General features: G+C 62.0%; 2 protein-coding genes across 3 annotated transcripts in view; one reads left to right on the top strand and one right to left on the bottom strand.

Moving 5' to 3' along the window:
- The window catches only part of CLPB (ClpB family mitochondrial disaggregase), a 50,718-nt gene extending 45,345 nt beyond the window's left edge, over positions 1 to 5,373 (bottom strand). Inside the window, exons 1-2 of one of the 2 annotated variants that reach the window (XM_065678979.1) lie at positions 4,843 to 5,373; positions 3,244 to 3,295 (exon numbers count right to left, since the gene is read on the bottom strand). In XM_065678979.1, the coding sequence (XP_065535051.1) occupies positions 3,244 to 3,295; positions 4,843 to 5,308 (518 nt within the window). In that variant the 5' untranslated portion in view covers positions 5,309 to 5,373. The remainder of the gene's footprint in view (positions 1 to 3,243; positions 3,296 to 4,842) is intronic. The other variant, XM_065678978.1, reaches the window with a different exon arrangement.
- Positions 5,374 to 8,417: 3,044 nt separating this feature from the next.
- Positions 8,418 to 17,090, top strand: STARD10 (StAR related lipid transfer domain containing 10). Its single transcript, XM_065678977.1, has 6 exons — positions 8,418 to 8,718; positions 13,620 to 13,767; positions 13,920 to 14,023; positions 14,122 to 14,239; positions 15,056 to 15,108; positions 16,115 to 17,090. Exons 1-6 carry the CDS (start codon positions 8,557 to 8,559, stop codon positions 16,340 to 16,342), a joined length of 813 nt encoding a protein of 270 aa, XP_065535049.1. The 5' UTR covers positions 8,418 to 8,556; the 3' UTR covers positions 16,343 to 17,090.
- Positions 17,091 to 18,276: the final 1,186 nt, after the last annotated feature.

Genomic DNA, 18,276 nt, shown 5'->3' with positions numbered 1-18,276 from the left:
GGGATGAAGGGAGCTTAAAGCTGATCCAGTTCCAGCCCCTGACCTGGGCAGGGACCCCTTCCACTGGAGCAGCTTGCTCCAAGCCCCTGTGTCCAACCTGGCCTTGAGCACTGCCAGGGATGGGGCAGCCACAGCTTCTCTGGGCACCCTGTGCCAGCGCCTCAGCACCCTCCCAGGGAAGAGCTTCTGCCTAAGAGCTCAGCTCAGTCTCCCCTTGGGCAGGTTCAAGCCATTCCCCTTGGCCTGGCCCTACAGGCCCTTGTCCCAAGCCCCTCTCCAGGTTCCCTGCAGCCCCTTTAGGCACTGGAGCTGCTCTCAGGTCTCCCCTTCAGGAGCCTTCTCTTGTCCAGGCTGAGCTGGATGAGCTCCAAGCCAAAGCGCTCCATAACCGCATGGTTCACACTGCACTGGCAGGGCTCTCCATGCCCTGCTACCTCAGCTGTGCTCAGAGCAGAAAGGATCAGCCCCTTCCAGAAGAGCCTCCTTGCGCCCCAGCCCACGGCACCACCAGTGAGCACCGCACCCCGGCTGGGACCCTTCAGCTCCTCTCCCACAGCCCCAGGGCTGATGTGCCAGGAGCAGGCCAATCCCATGGGACAGCGCATGGATACAGGCACTTCCACCATGGGGCAGCAATTCCAGCTGGGGAATTGTGCGCATCACCTGCTCCGGAGCACAGCCCACACCAGCATCCCTGCAACTGATCCCAATGGGAGCAGCGTGGGGAGCGAACACAACAGTGGGAGCAAACCCCTCTGTGACAGCAATGGGAGATGGCACAGCGGGGAGCTGTGAGGGTCCGGATCACGCTGCTCCTCACTGGGAAGAGCAGCCCGATCCTCCTGCTGGGATCAGCACCTCTGGCCAGGTGGAACCGCACCTCTGGTGCCTGCAACACCAGGGAAGAGCTGCAGACAGAGCCTGGAGGAGGCAGCAGGAGCTGGGGCAGAGCTGACACCAGGGGTGATGCTCAGCAGCTCGCCCTGAGGCTGAGCCACCCTTTGGGGCTCCAAACAGTGACTGAGCTCTTCCTGCAACCCAAAATGAGCCCGGAGAGAGCAGCCGGAGCTGACGTGGAGCTTCCTGCCCCCTCCACGGCTGCCTGGATCCCCTGGGAGCGCCTGGGCACCTCCACATCCCATCAGCACACGGATCTGGGCTGGTGCCTGCTGCTGCGAATGAGGCTGCGCCACAGGCTCCACGTTTCCATGAGTCACTGCTGCGAGTGCTCAGAACACTGCTCCATCACCCTCATCCAGGAGGAAGCTCTGCTCCGAGCCTGCTCTTCGGGGGGTGCTTAGTAAGGAACCAGGCTGGAACACTGCGCATCACTGTTAACACCGAATGGGAACACAGGGGCATTGAGGCAGTTGTTCTCCCTGGCTCTGCTTCTTCCTTTGCTTCCAAACACGTGGAATCACTGAGGTTGGGGGGGAATTAAGCTATGGACATTCACTCGGTGTCACCATCTGCGCAGGCTGATGGTGGGAAGGGCCTGAAGGGAAGAGCTGGTTTGCTCCATAGGCAATGGTCACACAAGTTCATAGAATCCAAGAGTGGTTTGGGATGAAGGGACCTTAAAGCTCCTCCAGCTCCAACCCCTGCCCCGGGCAGGGACCCCTTCCACTGGAGCAGCTTGCTCCAAGCCCCTGTGTCCAACCTGGCCTTGAGCACTGCCAGGGATGGGAACCCCCAAGTCCTTCTCCTCAGGCTCCATCCCATCGCCCCCAGCCTGTGCTTGTGCTGGGATTGCCCCAACCCAAGGACAGGGCCTTGCCCTTGGCCTGGTTGAGCTCCATGAGGCTCCCATGGGCGTGATTCCCTGGACTCCATCATCCCACAGGGGATCTTTAGGGGATCTCATCTCTTCCAAGAGATCAGAGCTTTTTGGGATAAGGGCCACAGCTCTCAAAGCTCTTCCATTCCCTGCTTCCAGCACAGCCTCTGCTTCCTGGAGCCTCTCTCTACCCTCTTCTCCCCCCTCAGCTAAGCCCATCTACGACAACTGATGGCCTTGAAATCTTGGTACCCCACAGCACCCTCTCCCATGTGTCCATCTCCTGCTCTTAGACCAAAAGCTCCCATTTCCTCCTCACTGCTGTAACGCATAAAGGGGCCATGGGGCGGTGTCAGCCGAACGAGGCACTTGACGAAGCCCAGCTCCCGCAGCAGGAAAGCCAAATGCCCGGCAGCAGGCAAGGAGAGCGCAGGAGCAGGGAACAGGGCCTGGCAGTGACACCCATGAGGCGGCTGCTTCCCATCATCTCCGAGGCGAGAGGATGCAGGAGTGAGCAGCATCAATAGGAGAGCACCGGCACGGCCCTGGCAACTCTGCTGGCCTGGCCTGAGGACATGGGCGCTGACAGCACCGAATGAGCATCTCCAGTCACGCTGCGAGGCCGGAGCGCGCAGGAGCTCAGCCCTGCAGCCTCTGTGTTATCTCGTCAAGGCTTAAACCATGGCACAGAGCTGAAATGAGGCTAAGAGTACACAGAGCAACAGCACCGGGGCAGCCTCCCCTCTCCTCCGGGCACTGGGGCACAGGAGGCAGGGACAGCAGCTTTGGGAGGATGAGTTGGGAATGGGGGCGGCGTGGCCGGCGCGGCCCTCGCCTGAGTGCAGCCCCAGCACCGAGCTCAGCGCCAGGCTCCTGCCCTGCCAGGCACCAGCTGGGGCAGTGGCAAAGCAAAGCACCCTCAAGGAAGGGCACTGGTGCCTCCTGTGGCAGCTCTGCAGCGGCTGTGGTGTTCCTGGGCTCGGGAAGCTGGTGGGAAAGAGGAATGCAGCAGGGAGAGGCGGCAGGAAAGGGACAGGCGTGCTGCAGGGGAGGCAGCTCCCCATGGAGCAGATCTGGGAGGGAGTCATGGAATGGTTTGGGATGAAGGGACCCTAAAGCTCATTGAGTTACACGGGCAGGGACCCCTTCCACTGGAGCAGCTTGCTCCAAGCCCCTGTGTCCAACCTGGCCTTGAGCACTGCCAGGGATGGGGCAGCCACAGCTTCTCTGGGCACCCCATGCCATGCTCTCCATCCCTCTGACCCATGGGGATCCAAGCTGGAGAGCTGAGTGCTCCAAGGGATGCAGGAGCAGCTCGCACTGCTCCAGCCCTTGGGACACCTGCTCAGACACTACCACATGTGAGCCACAGCGGGCACAAAGGGTGAGGCCACCCTTGCCAAGTGCTGACAGAGCTCGGTGGCCTTCCCAGCCCCGGGCAGCAGCATCCCACAAATCCTGCTCACCTGCTGACCTCCGACACGTTGTTGATCCTCGCGGCTTCCAGCAGAGCATCTTCTGGAAAGGGAGAAAGAACGGGAAGTGAGTTCACAGGGAACAGCCCCACAGCCCCCAGAGAAGCTGCGGCTGCCCCATCCCTGGCAGTGCTCAAGGCCAGGTTGGACACAGGGGCTTGGAGCAAGCTGCTCCAGTGGAAGGGGTCCCTGCCCGGGCCAGGGGTTGGAGCTGGAGGAGCTTTAAGCTCCCTTCATCCGAACCCATTCCATTATTCTATGCTCAGCAGACACAGCAGCCCCCTGCCTGCTGCATCCTAACAGGAGAGATCCCTTGGGAGCACCTCGATGGACACAGGGATGTGGACGGCTCCTTCCTGGTCTCTCCCATATCCCCAGGGACACCTCCTCTTACACTGTGGGTGCTGCCGGTCTCTGGCTCTGAAGCTGCCATGGGACAGGCCTGGAAATGGCTGGAGCAGAGGGGGAAGGTCCTGCTGGGACACACAGGGATGAGCCAGGAGAGGCTCCAGCAAGGGCCCAAGTGACTCCCCAAGGGGCAAACCCTGCAGGGCGCTGGCACCACCCCACAGCACCCACAGCCCCACCGCAGGGCTCCAGGGAGCCGCTGCCATGGGCCTGCAGTGCCCCCTCCTGGCTGCCTCGGGTAAGCGCAGCGCCCAGCGGTGCTGCACAGGAAGCTGCTCCCAAGCAGTGGGGCCGGCACAGCCCTGCTGGGGCACGGGGGTGCGGGGACATCCCCCAAGCCCTCGGCTGCTTCCTGCTCTTTTCCCTTCTCCCGGTCATTCCCAGCCTCTGCCTTGTGTCTTTAATGTGTGCTCCTTACAGCGGCCAAACCCAGGGCCCTGCCCCGTGCACCCCATCCCCTGCGCTGAGGATCCCTCTCTTGGGGCACGAACACCCAAAGCCACAGGGGTCTGAAGGGACCTTAAAGCTCCTCCAGCTCCAACCCCTGCCCCGGGCAGGGACCCCTTCCACTGGAGCAGCTTGCTCCAAGCCCCTGTGTCCAACCTGGCCTTGAGCACTGCCAGGGATGGGGCAGCCACAGCTTCTCTGGGCACCCTGTGCCAGCGCCTCAGCACCCTCCCAGGGAAGAGCTTCTGCCTAAGAGCTCAGCTCAGTCTCCCCTCGGGCAGGTTCAAGCCATTCCCCTTGGCCTGGCCCTACAGGCCCTTGTCCCAAGCCCCTCTCCAGCTTTCCTGCAGCCCCTTTAGGCACTGGAGCTGCTCTCAGGTCTCCCCTTCAGGAGCCTTCTCTTGTCCAGGCTGCCCCAGCCCAGCTCTCTCAGCCTGGCTCCAGGGCAGAGCTGCTCCAGCCCCTCTCCATGGCCTCCTCCAGCCTCGCTCCCGCAGCTCCAGCTCCCCCCTGTGCTGCCGCCCCCGGGCTGCTCGGCCGGGCCGTGTCAGAACGCCCGGACCCAGCGCTGTGGCTCGGGCCTGAGCCGGCCCAGGCACCACCGGGGCTCATCCCGGGGGCAGCTCCACCTCCCCCGACCCCCGGTGCCCCATGCCCCCAACAGCGACCCGGAAGCGCTCACCCCATGGCACCCCCATGCCCCCCCTCCCGGCCGGGCCGAGCCGCGATAGTCACCCTTGGACAGGCGGTCCCGCAGGTAGCACAGGGCCAGGGCCGCGGCCAGCGCCGCTCCTCCCCGGCGGCCCTCGGGCTCCCCTCCGTGGTGCCGCCGGCGCCCAGCACCCGCAGCCCCGGGCACGGCGGGGGCCGGGCCGGGCCGGGCAGTGCCGGGGGCCCGCGGGGGGCCCGGCCCCACTGCTAAGGGGGCCCCCGTTGGGCCCGGCCCGGCCGGCAGCGGGGAGCGCCCCGTTGCTAAGGGGGCACCCCCGGGGCCCGGCCCCCGCCATGACACCCCCAGGCTCGGTGGCGCGGGCCGCCGGCGCCCCCTGGCGGCCCAGTCCTCCACCGGCCGCGGCCCGGCGCCCCCGGCCCCCTCGGCCACCGCCGCCGGCGGAGCCCCGGAGCCCGCCAGCCCCGGCAGCGCCCGCAGGAGCCGCGCCAGCCCCGGTGGCGGCGGGCGGGCCGCGAGGGAGGCCAGCATCGTCCCGGTGCCCCTCGCCGCTGCCGCCGGAACCCCCCTTCGAGCCGCTGGAGGCCGGTGAAGCAAGATGGCGGCAGCCGGCAAGCCGGCGCAGCCAGAGCGGCGGCGCGCAAAGCCTGCTGGGAGTTGTAGTCCTCAGCCGCCGCCTCCGCTGTGTTAGTGACGCCGACGCGCACTACAACCCCCAGGGGGCACCGGGGCACCGCCCCACATGCCCCAGGGGCATGCCGGGAAAAGGCGGGGGTGGAGACATGGGTTCGAGACCCGCCTGGGCCTGCTGGCGCAGGCACTATCGCTCCCACACGTGTGTACGTAAACACACGTGGTCATACACACATGTACACACACACACGTGTGCACACACACATGTACACATACACACGTGTGCACACACACATGTACACATGCACACGTGTGCTCATACACATGTACACATACACACGTGTGCACATACATGTACACATACACACGTGTGCACATACACATGTACACATACACACGTGTGCACACACACATGTACACATGCACACGTGTGCACATACATGTACACATACATACATGTACACATACACACGTGTGCACATACATGTACACATACACACATGTGCACACACACGTACACATACACACGTGTGCACACACACACATGTACACATACACGTGTGCACATACATACATGGGTAATACACACATGTGCTCATACACATGTGGGTACATACACATGCACACATACACAGTGTGCACATACACACACGTACACATACGCACGTGTGCACACACACGTACACATACACACGTGTGCACATACACATGTACACATACACACATGTGCACACACACACATGTACACATACACACACGTGCTCATACGCAGGTGTGCACATACATGGGTAATACACACATGTGCTCATACACAAGTGGGTGCATACACATGCACACATACACAGTGTGCACATACACACACGTACACATACACACGTGTGAACATACACACACGTGCTCATACGCACGTGTGCACATACACATGTGCTCATACACACATGGGTAATACACACATGTGCTCATACACACGTGGGTACATACACATGCACACATACACACGTGTGCACATACACACACGTGTTCATACACATGTGTGCACATACACGCACATGCTCATACACACGTACACATACACACATGCACACATGCAATCCCACACATAGGATTGCACCTACATACGTGCATATGCAGAGGAGTGCATGTACATATGCACTCCCACACGTATGTGTGCATAGGGGAGCGCACACATGCATGTACATATGTGCTCACATGCATGCACACGTGGGGCACGCACACGCATGCACACACATATGCACTCACGCATGAACATACAGTCAGGCACATGCATGGGCACACAGGATTCACAGACATACATGCGCATGCATGTGCACTCACATGAACATGCATGTACAGGCACAAGCAGCTGCACACAGAGGTGCACTCACATCTGTTCATGCACACACATGGGCACGTGCATGCAGCGGCACATGTGCACGTGTGAACTCACCCACATACGTGTGCACAAGCACTGCAGGCTCAGCTTGAGCCCTTGGCTCACCCATGCGGGGAATGCACACGTGCAGGTGCTCCCTGTGCACACGTGTGTGTGTGTGAGTGCAGCCATGTGTGCGCACGTCAGTGCATGTATGTGAATGCATGTGTCTGTGCATGTGTATGAGTGTGAATGCACATGTATGTATATATGTGTGTGAATCATGTGTGCACATGCACATACATGCCTCTGTGTGCGTGCCTGTGTGCATGAGTGCACATGTATGCGCATGCATGTGCATGACTGAATGTGTGCATGTGAGTACACATGTATGTGTGTGCTTGTCTGTGAATCGCGTGTGCATGCACATACATGCCTGAATGTGCATACATTCATGTGCATGTCAGTGCATGTGTGTGCATGCATGTACATCACTGTGTACGTGCGAGTACACGTGTATGTACATATCTGTGAATCACTTGTGTGCGTGCCTGTACATGCCTCTGTGTGTGCATACCTGTATTAGTGCACATGTGTGCGCATGCATGTACATGCCTCTGTGTGCATGCAGGTATTAGCGCACATGTGTGTGCATGCATGTACATGCCTCTGTGTATGCATGCCTGTATTAGTGCACGTGTGTATGCATGTACATGCCTCTGTGAGTGCATACCTGTATTAGTGCATGTTTGTACATGCATGTGCATGACTCTGTGTGTGCATGCCTGTATTAGTGCACATATGTGCGCATGCATGTACATGCCTCTGTGTGCATGCAGGTATTAGTGCACGTGTGTGCTTGCATGTACATGCCTCTGTGTGCATGCCTGTATTAGTGCACATGCGTGTGCATTGATGTACATGCCTCTGTGTGCATGCTTGTATTAGTGCACGTGTGTGCGTTCATGTACATGCCTCTGTGTGCATGCCTGTATTAGTGCACGTGTGTGTGCATGCCTGTATTAGTGCACGTGTGTGCTTGCATGTACATGCCTCTGTGTGCATGCCTGTATTAGTAGTGCACGTGTGTGCATGCATGTACATGTCTCTGTGTGCATGCAGGTATTAGCGCACATGTGTGCATTCACGTACATGTCTCTGTGTGCATGCAGGTATTAGCGCACATGTGTGCATTCACGTACATGTCTCTGTGTGCATGCAGGTATTAGCGCACATGTGTGCGCACGCATGTCCCTGCCTCTGCGCATGCATGTATGTACGAATGCACATACGTGTGCGTCCGCGGCCACGCCCCTGTGTGCACACCTGCGCGCGTGAGCCCGTGTGTCCGTGCGGTCACGCATGTGCCGCTGCGCGCGCCCGTGTCTATGAGCGCCCCCCATGTGACGCCCGCGGCCACGCGCGCGCCCTCGTACGTACGCGTACATGTATGAACACGCGTGTTTGCGCGCGCACCGCGGGTGCCCGTGCAACAGCTGCGCACATCTGTGCGCGCGCCCCGCTGCCCTCCCCGCCCCCCCCCCCCCCCAGTGCTCCCGGTGCCCTCCCCGCCCCCCCCCCCGGTCCCGGTCCCTCCCCGCCCCGCCCCGCCCCGCCCCGCCCCGCGCTCCCGGTCCCGCCCCTGCCCATCGCGCACCGCGCACCGGGGATGCCGCCGCCGCCGTAGGGGCCGCCGCGATCGCGGCACCGGCCACAGGGCGGGGGGGGCCGTTGGGACCGGAGCGGACCGGAGCTGACCGGAGCGGACCGGACCATGTCGGGTCGCGACAGCGTCCAGATCCCCGACGACCGCGACTTCGGCGCGTTCCGGGCGCTGTGCGAGTCCGAGCGCGGCTGGAGCCTCACCTACAGCAAGGGGGGGGTGGCGGTGTGGGTGCAGCTTCGCGAGCCCGAGCGCGACCTCCACAAGATCAAGGTGAGCGCCCGGGATCGGGATCGGGATCGGGATCGGGATCCGGCACCGGGGGCAGCCCCGGAGCGGGGGCCTCGGGGCGGGGGGAACGAGGGGGGATGCCCGGGGGGGGGGGGGGCTGGAGGGAAGTGGGGACCTGGGGTGATGCTGCTGCACCCAGGGGTAATGGGGGACCACGCAGGGAATGGGACCTGGGGGGTGATGGAGCACCCTGGGGTGAGGGGGGACCCCAAAGCGAGTGGGGACCCTCAAGGGATCCAGCACCCTGAGGTGAGGGGGGACCCCACAGTAAGTTGGGACTTGGGGGTGATGCAGCAACCTGAAGCAAGGGGGGACTCAAAGTGAGTGGAGGTTAGGGGGTGATGCAGCACCCTGGGGTGAGCAGGGACCCCAAAGCGAGTGGGGACTTGGGGGTGATGCAGCGTCCTGGGGTGAGCAGGGACCCCAAAGCGAGTGGGGACTTGGGGGTGATGCAGCGCCCTGGGGTGAGCAGGGGCTCCACAGCAAGTGGGGACCCTACAGTGGGGTCCCTACAGCAAGTGGGGGCCCTCAAGTGATGCAGCACTGTGGGGCAAGGGGGGACCCCAAAGGAAGCGTGGACCATGGGGGTGATGCAGCCCCATGGGGTGAGCAGGAACTGGGTGCAAGCAGGGACCCTGTGGCAAGTGGGGACCCCAGGGGTTAGTGGGGACCCTGGGGCAAGTTGGGGACCCCCAAGCGATGCAGCCCCCGGGGCGAGCAGGGACCTGGCTGAGCCGTCACCCATTGCAAACAGGGACCGCAGGGGTGTCCCAGGGCAGAGCTGGCACAAGTGGGGACCAGGGAGTTGCAGGGGGGTGACGGGGACCCCCCCAGTGCTCGCTGCATGCAGGAGCTGCGGGGTCCTTGTGGGCCCTGTGGGCCCTTGCCCCGTGCCATGGGGTGGCATCGGTTCCGCAGCCACCAAACACAGACGTGGCACCGGCGGCCCTGCAGGACCTGTCCCTGCCGCGGTGGCGCCGGTCGGTCCCGGTTCCTACCGGGAATCCCGCCGGGAATGGCCTCTGTTGGCTCCCAGCGCTGGCGTGGCAGAGCCTGGAGGGGTGCTTGGGGACAAGGGGTGGCGATGGCCGTCGGTGCTGTCACAGTGAGCCCCAGCGAGGAGGTTTTGGGACATGGGGGGGGGGGGGCACCGAGCGCCCACCCCCGTGGTGTCACCATGGGCAGGCAGCGCTGGGGCTGGCTCCGTGGGGCAGCACATCCCGGTGCCCACGCTGAGCCCCCCAACTCTGCTGATGGCTTTTGGGGTGTTCCTGCATCCCAAAGCGGCTCTGGTGGGGTTGGGGGGCTGCTGTGTGTGCAGGGAGGCACTGGGGGTCCCCTGCCTGTCCCCTGCCCGTCCCCTGCCTGTCCCCTGCCTGTCCCCTGCCCGTCCCCTGCCTGTCCCCTGCCTGTCCCCTGCCCGTCCCCTGCCTGTCCCCTGCCCGTCCCCTGCCTGTTCCCTGCCCATCCCGACAATCCGGTTGTGCCACGTCCTCCGGCGTGGCTGGGAGCCATCCCAAGGTGTGCACCAGGATGTCCTGGTCCGGCACGTTCCCAATGCGGGCAGTTTGTACCTGGCACCGTCCCTCACCCATCCCCACGTCCTTCCCTGCCCATCCCGGTACTCCCAGCACCTTCCTGCCCGGATCCTGCTTGGGAAGATCCTGCTGGATGTTCCCGCATGGATGCTGTGTGTGTGTGCAGTGGCGCTGGGCGGGTATCAGGGTCTGGGGGCACAGCCAGGCTCCAGGGTGGGATGCTCCGGCTGGATTTCATGGATGAACGTGGTGGTGTACAAGTCCGGGGCAGGGGGGGTTCCCCCCCACAGCTCCCACCCCTCTTTGGCATCTCCTCTTTTCCCATCAGGAATGCGGCTCCGGTCTAACCTGTTTTCCAGGAGGCTGGAAACAAGGTTGTGATTCATCCCGGGGACATGGGATGCGGCATTTGGGACCCCCCCCATCCCGTCCTGGTGGATGCAGGGAGATGCTGCCCTGGGGAAGGGGCTCCTCGGGAAGGAGCCATCCCATGGGATGGGGTTGGAGCTGTTCCCGGCTCCCTGCTTGTCCCTTGCGGGCCTTGCGATGGTCGCTAACGAACACGGGCCTTCTCTGCAATGAGCTTAATGAGCCCCGTGGCTGCGCCCATGGCCGCGGGTCCTGCTCCGGGCATGGAGGGGACAGCGTGGGGAGGCCGTGGGCACCTCTCGCCTGGGGCAGAGCCGGTGGCACCGTGCGTCGCCTTCCTCCTCCTCCTCCTCCTCGCCCCATAGAGTCAATATTGACCCAGGGCTGCGGCCCTGCTCCGGGCGGCTCCGTCCCCGCTCCCGGTGACATTCCACGTCCGGAGCTCCCGCATCCAGCCCGGCCCGAGTGGGTGGGAGCTGGGGGGGCACCGACGTGAGCGGCTGTCCCTGGATGGGATGGTGGCTGATGGAGGGGGGGACGGAGGTGCAGGAGGTGGGAAATGGGGGTGGGAGAGGGGCTCCATGGGGCTGGAGAGGGGCTCCATGGGGCTGGAGAGGGGCTCCATGGGGTTGGAAATGGGCTCGATGGGGTTGGAGAGGGGCTCCATTGGGGTAGAGAGGGGCTCCATGGGGCTGGAGAGGGGCTCCATGGGGCTGGAAATGGGCTCGATGGGGTTGGAAATGGGCTCCATGGGGTTGGAAATGGGCTCAATGGGGTTGGAGAGGGGCTCCATGGCGCTGGAGAGGGGCTCCATGGGGTTGGAGGGGAGCTCCATGGGGTTGGAGAGGTTGGAGATGGGCTCCATGGGGTTTTAGAGGGGCTCGATGGGGTTGGAGATGGGCTCCATGGGGTTTTAGAGGGGCTCCGTGGGGTTGGAGATGGGCTGCATGGGGTTTTAGAGGGGCTCCATGGGGTTGGAGATGGGCTCCATGGGGTTTTAGAGGGGCTCGATGGGGTTGGAGATGGGCTCCATGGGGTTTTAGAGGGGCTCGATGGGGTTGGAGATGGGCTCCATGGGGTTTTAGAGGGGCTCGATGGGGTTTTAGAGGGGCTCCATGGGGTTTTAGAGGGGCTCCGTGGGGTTGGGGCCAGGCTCCAGCTCCCTCACCCTAATGCAGCCCCAGCAGCCGCCCCAGCTCCGGGGTGCAGGAGGGTGCGGGGCCCCCCTTGGGGCGAGCTGGAGCTGGTGGCGTTCGGTGGGGCTGATGCCGGTTCCCAGCTCGGGCCCGTGTGGGTGCAGGATGGGGCTGGGCTCCTCCTTTCTCCTCGTGTTCCAGCGCCGGGCTGGGCCTGACTGGGCTGAGCTGGTTGGGGTCCAGCTCCTGCACTGGGAGAGGAGACCCCCACTGGGGGGTCCATGGCCTCCTCCTTCTTAGGGCTCTCTGTGGCCATTGACCCATCTGGGTGTCCCCATCCATGGCTGCCCTCCTTGGGGACCCACATGGCCACCCTTCCACCTGGGGTCCCCACTGTTGTCAGTCCTTGGGTGTCCCCATGGTCACCTTCCCACTCAAGTGCGTGTTTCCAGTGCTGATGGGGTCAGTGCAGTGGGATGGATGGATGTGGGTGTCTCCAGTGCTGATGATGGGATCAGTGCGGTGGGATGGATGGATGTGGGTGTCTCCAGTGCTGATGGGGTCAGTGCAGTGGGATGGATGGATGCGGGTGTCTCCAGTGTTGATGGGGTCAGTGCAGTGGGATGGATGGATGCGGGTGTCTCCAGTGCTGATGATGGGGTCAGTGCAGTGGGATGGATGGATGCGGGTGTTTCCAGTGTTGATGGGGTCAGTGCAGTGGGATGGATGGATGCAGGTGTCTCCAGTGCTGATGATGGGATCAGTGCAGTGGGATGGATGGATGCGGGTGTCTCCAGTGCTGATGGGGTCAGTGCAGTGGGATGGATGGATGCAGGTGTCTCCAGTGCTGATGATGGGATCAGTGCAGTGGGATGGATGGATGCGGGTGTCTCCAGTGCTGATGGGGTCAGTGCAGTGGGATGGATGGATGCGGGTGTTTCCAGTGCTGATGATGGGATCAGTGCGGTGGGATGGATGGATGCGGGTGTCTCCAGTGTTGATGGTGGGATCAGTGCAGTGGGATGGATGGATGCGGGTGTTTCCAGTGCTGATGATGGGATCAGTGCGGTGGGATGGATGGATGCGGGTGTCTCCAGTGTTGATGGTGGGATCAGTGCAGTGGGGTGGATGGATGTGGGTGTCTCCAGTGCTGATGGGGTCAGTGCAGTGGGATGGATGGATGCGGGTGTTTCCAGTGTTGATGGGGTCAGTGCAGTGGGATGGATGGATGCAGGTGTCTCCAGTGCTGATGATGGGATCAGTGCAGTGGGATGGATGGATGTGGGTGTCTCCAGTGCTGATGGGGTCAGTGCAGTGGGATGGATGGATGCGGGTGTTTCCAGTGCTGATGATGGGATCAGTGCGGTGGGATGGATGGATGCGGGTGTCTCCAGTGTTGATGGTGGGATCAGTGCAGTGGGATGGATGGATGCGGGTGTTTCCAGTGCTGATGATGGGATCAGTGCAGTGGGATGGATGGATGCAGGTGTCTCCAGTGTTGATGGTGGGATCAGTGCAGTGGGATGGATGGATGCGGGTGTCTCCAGTGTTGATGATGGGGTCAGTGCAGTGGGATGGATGGATGCGGGTATCTCCAGTGTTGATGGGGTCAGTGCAGTGGGATGGATGGATGTATGTGGGTGTCTCCTGTGTTGATGATGGGGTCAGTGCAGTGGGATGGATGGATGTGGGTGTCTCCAGTGTTGATGGTGGGATCAGTGCAGTGGGATGGATGGATGCAGGTGTCTCCAGTGCTGATGATGGGATCAGTGCAGTGGGATGGATGGATGCGGGTGTCTCCACCTCATCCCCATGGCCACCCGCTTGTGGCGTGCTGCAGTGCAGGATGGAGTGCCGGGACGTGCCGGCAGAGACGCTCTATGACGTGCTGCACGACATCGAGTACCGCAAGAAGTGGGACACCAACGTCATCGAGACCTTCGACATCGGCAAGCTCACCGTCAACTCCGACGTGGGCTACTACGCCTGTGAGCACGGCCGGGGGTCCCGTGGGGATGGAGGCTCCGTCAGCCATGGGGATGGTGGTGCCCACGGTGCTTGGGGGAACCTGGCACCATTCAGGGTGGGATCTGGGGGTTTGCTCATGCCGGGAGGGGTCTCCCCCCATTGTTGTCCATAGGGAAGTGCCCCAAGCCCCTCAAGAACCGGGATGTCATCACGCTGCGCTCCTGGCTGCCCATGGGCAACGACTACATCATCATGAACTACTCCGTCAAGCACCCTGTGAGTGCGCTGAGGGGGTCCCATGGGTGCTGCCTGCACTGGGGTGGTGGATGGGGGATGCCTGAACCCACCCCGTGTCCCTTGGTGTCCCCCTGCAGAAGTACCCCCCGCGGAAGGACATGGTCCGAGCCGTCTCCATCCAGACGGGATACTTGATCGAGGGGACGGGGGCCAAGAGCTGCACCATCACCTACCTGGCGCAGGTGGACCCCAAAGGTAAAGGGGGGACCCTCACCCCCTGCCCAGCACCCTGGGGGGCTCAGGCCAGCCTTGGGGACAGACCCTCTGGTTAGGGGTGGTCCTGATGGATCAGCTGAGGTGGATCACAGAACCATGGGATCAGCGCGGTGGGATGGATGGAGCTGGGTGTTTCCAGGATTGATGATGGGATCAACACAGCGGGATGCATGGATCTGGGTGCTTCCAGGGTTGATGATGGGATCAACACAGTGGGATTCATGGATCTGGGTGTTTCCAGGGTTGATGATGGGATCAACACAGCGGGATGCATGGATCTGGGTGCTTCCAAGGTTGATGATGGGATCAAACACAGTGGGATTCATGGATCTGGGTGTTTCCAGGGTTGATGATGGGATAAACACAGCGGGATGCATGGATCTGGGTGCTTCCAAGGTTGATGATGGGATCAACACAGTGGGATGCATGGAGCTGGGTGTTTCCAGGGTTGATGATGGGATCAGTGCAGTGGGATGGATGGATGCAGGTGTTTCCTAGAGCTAGGAGGGTGGGTGGGCTTCAGGTGTACTCCAGCAGGCAGCAGTGGGATCATCTCAGGATACAACCGGAGCACTGACACCAGGAGGGAACATTTTGGGCCCATTCTCTTGAAATGTCTGTTTTTGGGGTGGCCAAGATGCTGAAATGGCTTTTTTGGGAAGTAGCAAGAAGCTTCAATGGGAATTCGGGTTGAATCCTGCTTCTCCTGGCTGAGCATCACTGGATCACCCGGTCCCCTCGCCACAAGATGTCCCCAAGCAGGGACCAGCCCCAATGTGTCTCCTCTTCCCCCAGGTTCCCTTCCCAAGTGGGTGGTGAACAAATCCTCACAGTTCCTGGCTCCCAAGGTGAGTGCGGGAAGCCTTTGGGATGGGGATGGATTGGGGATGGGATGGGGATGGGGATGGGATGAGGATGGGGATGGGGATGGGATGGCGATGGGATGGGGATGGATTGGGGATGGGATGGGGATGGATTGGGGATGGGATGGGATGGGGATGGGATGGGACGGGGATGGGGATGGGATGGGGATGGGATGGCGATGGGATGGGGATGGATTGGGGATGGGATGGGGATGGATTGTGGATGGGATGGCGATGGGATGGCGATGGGGATGGGAATTGGATGGGGATAGGGAAGAGATGGGGATGGATTGGGGATGGGATGGAGATGGGGATGGGATGAGGATGGGGATGGGATGAGGATGGGGATGAGGATGCGATGGGGATGGGACGGGGATGGGATGGGACGGGGATGGGGATGGGATGGGATGGGATGGGATGGGGATGGGATGGGGATGGGGATGAGGATGGGATGGGGATGAGGATGGGATGGGGATGGGATGGGAATGGGGATGGGATGGGATGGGGATGGGATGGGAATGGGGATGGGGATGGGATGGGAATGGGGATTGGGATGGGAATGGGGATGGGATGGGGATGGGGATGGGATGTGGATGGGATGGGGATGGGGATGGGATGGGGATGGGGATGGGATGGGATGGGGATGGGGATGGGATGGGGGTGGGGATGGGGATGGGATGGGGATGGGATGGGATGGGGATGGGGATGGGATGGGGGTGGGGATGGGGATGGGATGGGGATGGGATGGGATGGGGATGGGGATGGGATGGGGGTGGGGATGGGGATGGGATGGGGATGGGATGGGATGGGGATGGGGATGGGATGGGGATGAGGATGGGGATGGAGATGGGATGGGATGGGGATGGGATGGGGATGGGGATGGGGATGGGATGGGATGGGGATGGGATGGGAATGGGGATGGGGATGGGATGGGATGGGGATGGGATGGGAATGGGGATGGGATGAGATGCAGTCCCTCCCGCTCCCACAGGCCATGCGGAAGATGTACAAGGCGTGCCTGAAGTACCCCGAGTGGAAGCAGCGGCACGAGCCGCACTTCAAGCCCTGGCTCTTCCCGGAGCAGAGCCGGCTCCCAGCGCTGGCGCTGTCCGAGCTCTCGCTCCAGCACGCGGATTCCCTGGAGAACATCGACGAGAGCTCCCTCCCGGAGGGCAGGGAGGAGCGCGGCGAGGCCAGCGACGAGGACAGCCTCAACTGAGCCCCTGCACCCCTATGGGGGCCATGGGCCGTCCGTGTCCCACTGTCCCCGTGGGGCTCTATGGTCCATGTGTCCCTATCACCTTATGGGGCTCTATGGTCCATGTGTCCCCCACCATGGGGCTCTATGGTCCGTGTGTCCCCATCACCTTATGGGGCTCTATGGTCCGTGTGTCCCCATCACCTTATGGGGCTCTATGGTCCGTGTGTCCCCATCACCTTATGGGGGTCTATGGTCCGTGTGTCCCCATCACCTTATGGGGGTCTATGGTCCGTGTGTCCCCATCACCTTATGGGGCTCTATGGTCCGTGTGTCCCCATCACCTTATGGGGCTCTATGGTCCATGTGTCCCCATCACCTTATGGGGCTCTATGGTCCCTGTGTCCCCCACTATGGGGGCTCTATGGTCCATGTGCCCCCCCATCCATCACAGGTCGTGTCCCTCGTGCACATCATGAACATGACCCAATGCTTTGGGGGGGACCATGGTGGGTGCCCCCCACATTGGGTGTGGGTGTTGGGGGGTCCCCGGTCCATTCACAACCATCATCCTCATCCCCATCATTGCCCAACCCAAAGTGCTCTTCAGCTCGTGCCCTTGGGGGGGGTGGGAAGAGGAAGAGGGGAGGTCCTGCCATTGCTCCCCAGCTTTTGGGGTACCCCCAGCCCCTTTCCCTCTGCTCCCTGTCCCTTCTCCCCATGGGACCCCCCCAAGTGGACCCCCAAGGGTTTGGGGGTGTTTGGAGGGGGGGAACTTGGGGGGCTAAGGGGGGTTCTTGGCTTGTCCAAGAATGTGGGGGGGGGCTTGGGGGTGATCCCAGCACCTCCAGTATGGTGGGGGGGTCTTACAGTACATCCATGCAGGTAGAGGGGGGGACGTGGGGGGCTCCTGGTACCCCCAGATGTGCTGGGGGGTTCTTGGGGCACCTCCATGCATGGTGCCAGGACGTGGGGGGCTTTCAGCACCTCCCTGATGGGGGGCCTGGGGGGGTCCCAGTATCTTCAGGTGTGTTTTGGGGGGGGCTTGGGGGGTCGGGGGGCACCTTCAGGTGTTCTGGGGGGATCCCCAGTGTCTTCAGGTATGGGGAGGGCTCCTGGCACCCCAGATGTGCTGGGGGGCTCCAGCATCTCCAGATGTTCTGGGGGGGGGGCTCCTGGTACTTCTAAGCCTATTGGGGGGACTTGGGGCACCTCCAGATGTTCTGGGCAGGGGGGGTCTTGGGGCACCTCCATTCATGTTGTCAGGACTTGGGGGCCTCTCAGCACCTCCTGTTGGGGGTCCCAGCATCTTCAGGTGTGGTTGGGGGCTCCTGGCACCCCCAGATGTGCTGGGGGGCTCCAGCATCTCCAGCTCAGATGTGCTGGGGAGGTCCTGGTGCCTCTAAAACCTATTGGGGGGACTTGAGGGGGCTCTGCTGCCACCTCCAGATGTTGGGGGGGGTCCATGGCCCTCCCCCCCCCGGTGTGTGGGCACTTCCGGCACTGGGAATCGCGGCCTCGGCTCGGGAATTTGGGATGTCGGAGATTTTGTACCTTGATCCGGAGCTGATTATTTAGGAATAAACCAAATGAATCTGGGACAAGGACAAGGGACAAGGGGGGGGGGGGGGTCTGTATCCTGCCCCTGGGACGTGGCCCTTGGGGACCATGGGGATCCAGTGGGGGGGTTTCCTTGGGTTGATGCCCCCCAGAGCCACCACTGGGAGCCCATTCACCCCAGCACTAACTGGGGCCGCACCAGTAACACCAGTAGCGCCTATGGAGCACCCCAGATGGGATGCTGAGATGGGGCTGTTGATGGTTCCATGTTCTCCAGTGTCCAATGGGAAGATGGGATGAATCCAAAGCCTTCATCCCCTCCCCCAAGACCCTCATCATCATCAACCTCTATATGGGCAACAGTTACCAGTAGTCCCCCAAAACCAGTGTCCCCC

The sequence above is a fragment of the Lathamus discolor genome, chromosome 4, assembly GCF_037157495.1.
Source record: "Lathamus discolor isolate bLatDis1 chromosome 4, bLatDis1.hap1, whole genome shotgun sequence".
Lineage (NCBI taxonomy): Eukaryota > Metazoa > Chordata > Aves > Psittaciformes > Psittacidae > Lathamus > Lathamus discolor.
The sequence above is the reverse complement of the archived record's forward strand: the minus strand, read 5'-3'. Positions and strand labels throughout refer to the sequence as shown.